This window comes from Eleutherodactylus coqui, chromosome 2 (genome assembly GCF_035609145.1).
Source record: "Eleutherodactylus coqui strain aEleCoq1 chromosome 2, aEleCoq1.hap1, whole genome shotgun sequence".
Lineage (NCBI taxonomy): Eukaryota > Metazoa > Chordata > Amphibia > Anura > Eleutherodactylidae > Eleutherodactylus > Eleutherodactylus coqui.
In genome coordinates, this window is record NC_089838.1 from 335,284,678 (window position 1) to 335,296,841 (window position 12,164).

The 12,164-nt window shown below is 46.1% G+C and overlaps 1 protein-coding gene across 1 annotated transcript; it reads left to right on the plus strand.

Moving 5' to 3' along the window:
• The first annotated feature begins 1,560 nt into the window (after positions 1–1,560).
• Positions 1,561–2,550, plus strand: LOC136610393 (olfactory receptor 6B2-like). The gene has a single exon (XM_066589624.1). The coding sequence runs from the start codon at positions 1,561–1,563 to the stop codon at positions 2,548–2,550; it is 990 nt and encodes a 329-aa protein (XP_066445721.1).
• The last annotated feature ends 9,614 nt before the right edge of the window (positions 2,551–12,164 follow it).

Genomic DNA, 12,164 nt, shown 5'->3' on the forward strand with positions numbered 1-12,164 from the left:
CTTTCATTTTCTTTCTTTCTTTCTTTCTTTCTTTCTTTCTTTCATTTTCTTTCTTTCTTTCTTACTTTCATTTTCTTTCTTTCCCTCTTTCTGTCTTTCTTCCATATATGACAATGATACATATCATATAAATGGTGAAAAATAATGTAACTAATTCTCAGATTATGAGTAACATAATTTATAACACTATTTTAACCAATTAAGAACATGGCTCTTTTTTTCCCATTTGCAGGTTTTTCCTCCCTCCCTTTAAAAAAATCATAACTCTTTTATTTATCTACTGACGTAGCTGTCTGAGGGCTTGTTGTTTTTTGTAGGATGAGTTGTATTGTTCAATGGTACTATTTAATGTACTGAAATACTTTTTAAAATTTCTAAGTGGAGTTAAATGGAAAAAAAAAAACGAAATTCCACTATTTTTGAATGTGTTCTGTTTCTACGCCGTACACACTGCAACAAAAATGACATGATTACTTTTTCTATAGGTCAGTTTGATTGTAGAGTACATATGATTTTTGGATTGCTTTTTATTGCATTTTTTCTTGGGGACAGGGTGACCAAAAATGCACCATTCTGGCATTCTTTCTTTTTTCTTCTGACGACGTTCACTGTATGGAGTAAATAATGTGCTACTTCGATAGATTGAACTTTTACAGACACAGCAATACCAAATATATATTTTTGCTTTATTATTTTGATTATTTTATTAAAAAATATGGCAAAAGTTTTTTTTAATAATCAGTAAAAATTTTAAAACTTATTTTTAGAGGGGACATGAACATGTGATGCTTTGATCGCTCCTGCAGTATGATGCAATACAATAGCATTACATCATACTACGATGGAACAAGCATCCTTTCAAGCCACCCAAGGGTTTTATAAGTCCCTGGCTGACATGACGCCTGCATGATAACCCTCGATCTTATCACAGGGGAGAATATGAGACCCCGGTACATTGGCCTGGGGATTTAAATTTCACTGTCAAAATTGATGGCTGCATTTAAAAGGTTAACAGCCCCAATGAGCGGGTGTCGGCTGTAAGAAACAGCTGGAGCCCACATTGTATGAAGAGAGATCGCCACGTAATCTCTCTTCATACATACTCCGTGCTGCAGGACATAACTGTATGTCGTATAGCTTTAAGTGGTTAAACAGTTTGAATGTGACAGGTGTAAATTATGTAAATGTCTACAAATTGGAATCAGTAAATATGATTTTTGCGTATACAATATCTATTTTATTCATTCATATAGCACCAATATATTCCACAGAGATTGTCACCACTCACTTAGATGTGTGCCCCAATAAGCACTGGAAACTAAATTCCAAATTACTCTGTCATTATGTTTCTTTCTGGAGTGTGGAAGGAAACCCAAGCAAACCTGGGAAGAACGTATAGATCTTGTCCTTGGTTGGATTTGAACTCAGGACCACAGTGCTGCAGTGAAACAGCGTCAACGACTGAGCCAATTAGATCAGTCTTCTTCTTCACTTTAACCTCATCTCTTAATTTCCTTTCTTATAGTTTACAATATTTTGTTAGAATTCTTCTCCCTGAAAATGCAACATCACAATGTTAGTGAAGTGACTGAAATTCTACTCTTGGGATTTCAAAATGTCCAAAGTTTGCATTTTCTGTTCTTCCTTCTGCTTCTGATCATCTACTGTGTGACGATATGTGGGAACCTCCTCATCATCCTGGTGGTGTCCTCCAGCAGGTCACTCCACTCTCCCATGTACTTCTTCCTCTCACAACTCTCTCTCTCAGATATCCTTATGTCCACCACCATAGAACCCAACATGCTCCATGTGGAGTTACATCAAGGAAGCTCCGTGTCTTTTGCCGGCTGCTTGACTCAATTTCATTTCTTTGCGGCCTCTGTAGCATTGGAATGTCTTCTCCTGACTGCGATGTCGTATGACCGGTATCAGGCCATCTGTAACCCTCTACGTTACAACTCTATCATGGACCTCACATTCTGTCTAAAAGTCATTCTTTTGTTCTGGTTGATGATATTTATTATGGTGCTAATTATGTTTTTAACCCTGAGTCATTTAGATTTCTGTGGACCAAACATCATTGACCATTTCTTCTGCGATTTGGAACCAATCCTTGAGCTTTCTTGTTCAGACACTTTTATAATGAAAATTGAAACGTTATTTTTGGCTATTCTCTTTGCAGTTTGCCCGCTTATCATTATTATCATTTCCTATGTGTATATTATCTTCACCATACTTAAGATCCCTTCTGTGACTGGGAGGAAGAAGACCTTTTCTACCTGCAGTGCTCATTTGACTGCAGTGTCTATATTCTACGTGTCCATTATTTTCATCTACATATTTCCACGTCCGCAAAGTGCAAAGACCTTACTATCATTGCTATACACTGTTGTAACTCCGCTCATCAATCCTATGATTTACAGTCTGAGTAATAGAGATATCAAGGCGGCTCTTAGGAAACTATTGAACAACATTTATCTCTCTATCTTCTCTAATTTCAGAACTATATCGCTGCCAAGTAAGGCAGCAAAATCAAAGCTCCATGTATAAGAAACAAGAAAAAAACAAAGTATTACTTAAAACATTAATGCTGAATTGTGGATCCATGTTGGCATTCCATCTCCTTCATCAGAGCTCCTGTAAATTATACTTCGTCCACCAGCTCACATCAGAAGGCAGTGAAGATGCTTTAGGGGTGGAGTGTTTTATAGCTCCCTGTCTTCACTCACCATTCTCTAGTAGGTTTTAATAGCATCTGCCTAAGGGTGCATTCACATGAACGTGTGCGTATGCGTACATTGGTGAGCACAAAACCACACACCCACGTACGTGCACAAACACGTGTGAATGCAGGTCCGTGCAGCAACACTTTCAATGGGGCCGTGGCTGCTGCTGGGGACCTCATTGAAAGCACTAGGATGCCGACAACCCCTGCAGTGATTTTCAGGGAAATATAAGCCCTTCCCTGCACCACTGCTGTGTAAATATTCCCCGCTGGGAGTAAAGAATCCTCTGCCAAAGCTGTCATAGCTGTCGCATTGGTTCTTTTTCATCTCCGCGGGGAGTCCCCTTGTCACTGAACACTGTGACAGCTGTAGAAGAGGATCGCAATGTTCTCCCATTGCTTTCAAGGGATCAGCACTTCTGCAGTCCCATTGAAAGCAATGGGCTGATGGCAAGTCCTGCATGGATTTTCGTGGAAGGGTTTTAACCCCTTAATGACTCGTCCCCCTTTTTTTCCCATTTTCGTTTTTTCCTCCCCCCCCCCTTTAAAAAAAAATCATGACTACTTTATTTATCTATCAATGTCGCTGTATGAAGGCTTGTTTTTCAGTGGGACAAGTTGTAGTTTTCAATTGTGCTATTTAATGTATTAAAAAACTTTTAAAAAATTTGGAGTAAAATGAAAACAAAAAACGTGCGTTTTGTTTCTACGGCGCACAAACTACAACAAAAACAATATGACAACTTTATTCTATGGTTCAGTACGATTACTACGATACCAAACTTGTATAGTTTTCAATTATCTTCTGCTGCATCTTCTGCGCTCGATAACTTTTTTATTTTTCTGTCGATGTAGTTGTGCAAGGGCTTATTTTTTGCTGAATGTCCTGTAGTTTCCGTTAGTACAAATTTGGAATACATACAATTTTTTTTATAGCTTTTTATTGCGCTTTTTCTGGGAGACAGGGTGACTGAAAAAGTACATTTCTGGCATTCTTTTTTTTTTTTTTTCAGACGACTTTCAGCATGCGGGGTAAATAATGTGTTACTTTGATAGAGCGGACTTTGCGCGGTGATACCAAATATGTATTTTCATTTTATAATTTTGATTTTTTAATTACAGATATGGCAAAATGGGGGTGATTTAAACTTTTATTACTTTTTTTTTTACAATTATTGATCTTTTTTCACTTTACTTTTAAGTCCCTCTGGGGGACTACAGCATGCAATGCTTTGATTGCTCCTGCAGTATGACGTAATGCTACAGCATTATGTCATACTGTTATTTGACAGGCAGCTTATCAAGCCACCCCACAGGGGTGCAGCTATTGCCCATGGGTGTCAGCTGTAGTAAACAGCTGATGCCCACGCTGTATGAAGAGAGGTCACAGCACTCAGCCAATCACAGGCAGCACTCAACCATTCATTGAATTCAATAAATAGACAAGTGCTGCCTGTGATTGGCTAAGTGATGTGACCAATCACAGGCAGCACTCAGCTGTCATTCAATGAATGATTGAGTGCTGCCTGTGATTGGCTGAGCACTCAGCCAATCAGATACAGCCCTTTCAGCTGGCTGGGATTTTAAACTTTTTGCCAAACATTTGCCTTTTATGCTGTTCACAACGCAATGAAAAGGATATTTATCTTTATTCTGTGGGTTATTACGATTATGGCAAGAGTTTTTGTTTTATCACTTTTCTGTTGATTAGCTTGTGTGAGATCTCATTTTTGCACGCTGATCTGTAGTTTTAAATTGGTAGCATTTTGTGATACATATGACTTTTTATTCAATTCTTTCTTGCATATGGGGTGTGCAATTCTGGCACTGTGTACATACATATAATATTTATTAGTAATGTGTTCTTTTAATAAGATGAACTTTTCTGGATGCACTTACGCCAATTTTTTTTTTCTTGATGAAACAACTGAAAAGGCTTTTTTAACTTGTACTACTGTTTCTTTTTTCAATATATGCAATAAAACTTTCTTATTTTCACATTTTTTTTGCAGTTGTATGACTGGTCACACAGTATAATGTAATATCCTAGTACTGCATTACTTCGTGTTCTGACAGTCAGTCTATGAAGGCGTGCCATTGCATTAATGGCACATAATTTTAAAATATTGCATGATGTAACTAAATCTTAAACCTCACAACCCCATCTCTACGTCTAAGGAGATAGGAATAAAATAGAAAACGTATATAAAAACAAATTGAAGTGTAGATATCCAAAAGACCTGGTGCAGGAGTGGATCCAGTGTTCACGCCGAACTTGTGGTGTTTTAACATGCTGGCATTCACCAAGAAGCAGGAGATTTCCAAAATTTCACAATGTCTTCCTTCAAATGACCAGAAGTCAGATAATGACCCCCGAATTTCATGTGAGAATTATGAAGCAAGCTGGATGTCAGAGAGGGAAAAAAAAACACAGTCAGCCTTGTGCGCAGGCATATCTAACAAATGCGGGAATCTCATCAGCAGCCACCTCAAACAGGTTCCTTTTTTGGTTTGGGATGAAAAGTGTTCTTAACTTTGCGTATTTTATTATCTTCTTATATGTGGAGTGTCCAGACATGAATCATTGGAATAATAGCGTCAGTAGTAATTGGCCCCATTTTCCAAAAATGAATCAGAACAACCCACTCCGAATTCCAAATTTCACTAATCTGCCATCCTGAAGGTCTCTTATGGAAGGGACTTATTGTTGGTATAGCTCCAGCTTATTCTGCAGCGCTTTCAGGTAATTAGTTTATTACCGACCTCTGAAGGATGGAAGAGTGAGTCAACCTTGAGCCGCCTACCTGAACCATTGAAACCACAACCTTCAGTTCATGAGTGAGAGCTTAGGACTGCATTCTGCTGCTTTAACACTCTGCGCCACACAAGACCAAATGTAGTGCAGGTTCCCCAAACTGCATTGGAATACAGCCACACATTTAGGGAGCACTGTGCTGATCAATTGGTAAAAATAGTATGCAATGGAATGGGGTTTTTGGAAAAGTGGGCCAATCACTCCCAACCTGATTACTGAAAAAATCACTCGTCACCAGTAGTCACTCGGAGCACAGGGGTGTCATTGAAGACAAAAGAAGACCCACATGTCTGTTGGAACAAAAATTATACCAAGGAAGATAGCAAACATGGTGCTTTTTCACAATACATTTTTCAAAAGAAGGTCAGAGTGTTGCTGAGCTCCATGTGTGCATCAAAGCCTGAAAAGCTTTGGATACTCTGTTAGTTTTACTGTTTGAGAGACACTACCGATGCAAGCTTGAACCTGGTCACCTTGCAGGTGAGAAATACAAAGGGCTTAAATCGCAAGTATTAATAACTTTGTATTGCCAAATGTTTCCTATTTGATTTAAAGTTAGATTCTGCAGCGAGACAATGTGGCAAAAGGCTGCTTACTTACATCCCTTCCAGAATGGAGGAAGTGAGAGACAAGGTAATGGAGTACCCAAATCTTTCAATAAACCACCAAGGTCTGACAATAGACCGAAAGATGTGCCCTGCCGTGGGTGGAAGTCACGTATGTTGCCTTGTCTCAGTGGGCCAAATCCACAGGATGGGAACACGTGGCATGTACAAAGTTCAGATTACAAGGACAGCAGCAGCATAAGTACCAACAGCACCTTGGGGCAGACTGTCGTCTTTGATAAAAATCTATGCTCAATTATTAGAGATGAGCGAACGTACTCGTCCGAGCTTGATATTCGTGCGAATATTAGGGTGTTCGGGATGCTCGTTACTCATAACGAGCACCACGCGGTGTTCCGGTTACTTCCAGTTTTCTCTCTGAGACGTTAGCGCGCTTTTCTGGCCAATTGAAAGACATGGAAGGCATTACAACTTCCCCCTGTGACGTTCAAGCCCTATACCACCCCTCTGCTGTGAGTGGCTGGGGCGATCAGATGTCACCCGAGTATAAAAGTCGGCCCCTCCCGCGGCTCGCCACACATGCCTTGTGAGTTAGCTGAGGGAAAGTACTATCGTGCTGGTGCTGCTGTAGGGAGAGCGTTAGGAGTCAGTGTAGGCTTCAAGAACCCCAAAGGTCCTTCTTAGGGCCACATCTACCTGTGTGTAGGCTGCTGCTAGCAGTGTTTTTTTTTTTTTTTTTTCTCAAAATCGGCAGTGCAGAGCATTGCACCCGGCATTAGGGACAGAAGTGGTGCATAGGCAGGGAGAGTGTTAGGAGTGAGTGTAGCCTTCAAGAACCTCAACGGTCCTTTCTAGGGCCAAATTTAAGCGTGTGCAGTACTGTGCTGGCTGCTGTTAGCAGTGTTGCATATTTTTTTTTTCTAAAAATCGTCTGTGCAGAGCATTGCACCCTCCATTGATACTACAGGGACAGAATTGTGTAGGCAGGGCCACAACACAGTTATTGTTCATTGAATATCCGCAGTGGGGCCCTCCCTTTGCAAAAAAGGAAAATAAATTATATTTGGCCTGCCTGTGTCAGTCCTAAGGTCTCCGTGTACGTGTGTGCTGCGTGGACAACGTACAAAAATCAGACGCAACCAGCTACGGTTTACTGCAGGCTTGCGCCATTGTCTTTCCTGACTGGCAAATACCTGCTCTGCTAGAGTTAATAACTCTGCTACACTAAAGTTGTGTGTGACTTTTTCAGGGCCACACTACAGTTCTAAAAGTTATTGTTCATTGAATATACGCAGTGGGTCTTTCCCTTTGCAAAAAAGCGAAAACATTATATTTGGCCTGCAGGCCTGCGCCAATTTATTTCCTGCCTGGGAAATCAAATCACTGGTAATACAGCATGCTGAGGGGTAGGGGTAGGCCTAGAGGACGTGGACGCGGCCGAGGACGCGGAGGGCCAAGTGAGGGTGTGGGCACAGGCCGAGCTCCTGATCCAGGTGTGTCGCAGCCGACTGCTGCGCGATTAGGAGAGAGGCACGTTTCTGGCGTCCCCACATTCATCGCCCAATTAATGGGTCCACGCGGGAGACCTTTATTAGAAAATGAGCAGTGTGAGCAGGTCCTGTCGTGCATGGCAGAAAGTGCTTCGAGCAACCTATTGTCCAGCCACAGTTCTGCGCCGTCCACTGCTGCAAATCCGAATCCTCTGTCTGCTGCTCCTCCTTCCTCCCAGCCTCCTCACTCCACTACAATGACACATGCTCAGGAGCGGGAACACTCCCAGGAACTGTTCTCGGGCCCCTGCTCAGATTGGGCAGCAGTGGTTCCTCTCCCACCAGAGGAGTTTATCGTCACTGATGCCCAACCATTCGAAAGTTCCCGGGGTCCGGGGGAAGAGGCTGGGGACTTCCGCCAACTGTCTCAACAACTTTCTGTGGGTGAGGAGGACGATGACGATGAGACACAGTTGTCTTGCAGTGAGGTAGTAGTAAGGGCAGTAAGTCCGAGGGAGCAGCGCACAGAGGATTCGGAGGAAGAGCAGCAGGACGATGAGGTGACTGACCCCATCTGGTGTGCAACGCCTACACAGGACAGGTCTTCAGAGGGGGAGGCACGGGCAGCAGCAGGGCAGGTTGCAAGAGGCAGTGCGGTGGCCAGGGGTAGAGGCAGGGGCAGACCGAATAATCCACCAAGTGTTTCCCAAAGCGCCCCCTCGCGCCATGCCACCCTGCAGAGGCCGAGGTGCTCTAAGGTCTGGCAGTTTTTCACCGAGACGCCTGACGACCGACGAACAGTGGTGTGCAACCTTTGTCGCGCCAAGATCAGCCGGGGAGCCACCACCAACAGCCTCACCACCACCAGCATGCGCAGACATATGATGGCCAAGCACCCCACAAGGTGGGACGAAGGCCGTTCACCGCCTCCGGTTTGCACCGCTGCCTCTCCCCCTGTGCCCCAACCTGCCACTGAGATCCAACCCCCCTCTGAGGACACAGGCACTACCGTCTCCTGGCCTGCACCCTCACCCTCACCTCCGCTGTCCTCGGCCCCATCCAGCAATGTCTCGCACCGCACAGTCCAGCCGTCGCTAGCGCAACTGTTGGAGCGCAAGCGCAAGTACGCCACCACGCACCCGCACGCTCAATCGTTAACCGTCCACATAGCCAAATTTATCAGCCTTGAGATGCTGCCGTATAGGGTTGTGGAAACGGAGTCCTTCAAAGCCATGATGGCGGCGGCGGCCCCGAACTACTCAGTTCCCAGTCGCCACTACTTTTCCCGATGTGCCGTCCCAGCCCTGCACGACCACGTCTCCCGCAACATTGTACGCACCCTCACCAATGCGGTTAGTGGCAAGGTCCACTTAACTACGGACACGTGGACAAGCACAGGCGGGCAGGGCCACTACATCTCCCTGACGGCACATTGGGTGAATTTAGTGGAGGCTGGGACAGAGTCAGAGCCTGGGACCGCTCACGTCCTACCCACCCCCCGAAATGCGGGCCCCAGCTCGGTGGTGGTATGTTCGGCGGTGTATGCTTCTTCCACTAAAGCACCCTCCTCCTCCTCCTCAACCTCTGTCTCGCAATCTAGATGTGTCAGCAGCAGCAGGACGTCGCCAGCAGTCGGTGTCGCGCGGCGTGGCAGCACAGCGGTGGGCAAGCGTCAGCAGGCCGTGCTGAAACTACTCAGCTTAGGAGATAGGAGGCACACAGCCCACGAACTGCTGCAGGGTCTGACAGAGCAGACCGACCGTTGGCTTGCGCCGCTGAGCCTCCAACCGGGCATGGTCGTGTGTGACAACGGCCGTAACCTGGTGGCGACTCTGCAGCTCGGCAGCCTCACGCACATGCCATGCCTGGCCCACGTCTTTAATTTGGTGGTTCAGCGCTTTCTGAAAAGATACCCACGCTTGTCAGACCTGCTCGTAAAGGTGCGCTGGCTCTGCGCACATTTCCGCAAGTCCCACACGGACGCTGCCACCCTGCGCACCCTGCAACATCGCTTTAATCTGCCAGTGCACCGACTGCTGTGCGACGTGCCCACACGGTGGAACTCTACGCTCCACATGTTGGCTAGGCTCTATGAATACCAACTCCAACATGGGCGGCGCAGTGGGAGTCAGCCTTCTCAATTCTTTTCAGAAGAGTGGGCCTGGTTGGCAGACATCTGCCAGGTCCTTCGAAACTTTGATCAGTCTACCCAGGTGGTGAGCGGCGATGCTGCAATCATTAGCGTCACCATTCCTCTGCTATGCATCTTGAGAAGTTCCCTGCAAACCATAAAGGCAGCCGCTTTGCGCTCGGAAACAGAGCCGGGGGAAGACAGTATGTCGCTGGATAGTCAGAGCACCCTCCTGTCTATATCTCAGCGCGTTCAGGAGGAGGAGGAGGAGGAGGAGGAGGAGGGGGAAGAGACAGCTTGACCCACTGCTGACTTTACCCATGCTTGTTGCCTGTCATCATTTCAGCGTGTATGGCCTGAGGAGGAGGAGGAGGAGGAGGAGGAGGAGGAGGAGGATCCTGAAAGTGATCTTCCTAGTGCGGACAGCCATGTGTTGCGTACAGGTACCCTGGCACACATGGCTGACTTCATGTTAGGATGCCTTTCTCGTGACCCTCGCATTCAACGGATTCTGGCTACTACGGATTACTGGGTGTACACACTGCTCGACCCACGCTATAAGGAGAACCTTCCCAGTCTCATTCCCGAAGCGGAAAGGGGTTCGAGAGTGTTGCTATACCACAGGACCCTGGCGGAAAAGCTGATGGTAAAATTCTCATCCGACAGCGCTAGTGGCAGAAGGCGCAGTTCCGAGGGCCAGGTAGCAGGGGAGGTGCGGAGATCAGGCAGCATGTACAGCCCAGACAGTGCAACAGTCTTTAAGGGCCTGGCCAGCTTTATGGCTCCCCAGCAAGACTGTGTCACCGCTCCCCAGTCAAGGCTGAGTCGGCGGGAGCACTGTAAAAGGATGGTGAGGGAGTACGTAGCCGATCGCACGACCATCCTCGGTGACGCCTCTGCCCCCTACAACTACTGGGTGTCGAAGCTGGACACGTGGCCTGAACTAGCGCTGTATGCCCAGGAGGTGCTTGCTTGTCCTGCGGCTAGCGTCTTGTCGGAGAGGGTGTTTAGTGCGGCTGGGGGAATCATCACTGATAAGCGTACCCGCCTGTCAACCGACAGTGCCGACAGGCTTACACTCATCAAGATGAACAAAGCCTGGATTTCCCCAGACTTCTCTTCTCCACCAGCGGACAGCAGCGATACGTAAGCAATACGTAGGCTGCACCCGCGGATGGAAGCTACGTTCTCTCTCACCATCCAAAACGGGGACATTTCTGCTTCATCAATCTGTGTCTAATATTCCTCCTCCTCCTCCTGCTCCTCCTCCTGAAACCTCACGTAATCACGCTGAACGGGCAATTTTTCTTAGGGCCACAAGGCTCACTCATCTAATTTTTCTAAACAATTTTTATATGTTTCAATGCTCTTAAAAGCGTTGAAACTTTAACTTGAACCAATTTTTCGTTAAACTGGGCTGCCTCCAGGCCTAGTTACCACTTAAGCCACATTAACCAAAGCGATTAATGGGTTTCACCTGCCATCTTGGTTGGGCATGGCCAATTTTTACTGAGGTACATTAGTACTGTTGGTACACCAATTTTTTGGGGCCCTCACCTACAGTGTAATCATAGCAATTTGTATGTTCTTCGCCTGCACTCATGGTACAGAAGTGTGTGTGGGGTTGGCCTACACTTTAGCTACATAAATGTAACTTGGGCCTTGGCTATACTGCAGCTACTGAAATGGAACTAAGACTGCGCTCCCACTATACTGCTGCTTCGGAATTGTTACTGGGGCCTGTCTTGAGTGCTACTATTGCTGACATGGAACGAAGACTGCGCTCCCGCTATACTGCTGCTTCGGAATTGTTACTGGGGCTTTTCTTGAGTGCTACTATTGCTGACATGGAACGAAGACTGCGCTCCCGCTATACTGCTGCTTCGGAATTGTTACTGGGGCTTGTCTTGAGTGCTACTATTGCTGACATGGAACGAAGACTGCGCTCCCGCTATACTGCTGCTTCGGAATTGTTACTGGGGCCTGTCTTGAGTGCTACTATTGCTGACATGGAACGAAGACTGCGCTCCCGCTATACTGCTGCTTCGGAATTGTTACTGGGGCTTTTCTTGAGTGCTACTATTGCTGACATGGAACGAAGACTGCGCTCCCGCTATACTGCTGCTTCGGAATTGTTACTGGGGCTTGTCTTGAGTGCTACTATTGCTGACATGGAACGAAGACTGCGCTCCCGCTATACTGCTGCTTCGGAATTGTTACTGGGGCTTGTCTTGAGTGCTACTATTGCTGACATGGAACGAAGACTGCGCTCCCGCTATACTGCTGCTTCGGAATTGTTACTGGGGCTTGTCTTGAGTGCTACTAGTGCTGACATGGAACGAAGACTGCGCTCCCGCTATACTGCTGCTTCGGAATTGTTACTGGGGCCTGTCTTGAGTGCTACTATTGCTGACATGGAACGAAGACTGCGCTCCCG

What these genes read in the sequence shown, in the direction of transcription:
- LOC136610393 (XM_066589624.1), top strand. Translation starts at nt 1,561, where the DNA reads ATGCAACATCACAATGTTAGTGAAGTGACTGAAATTCTACTCTTGGGA.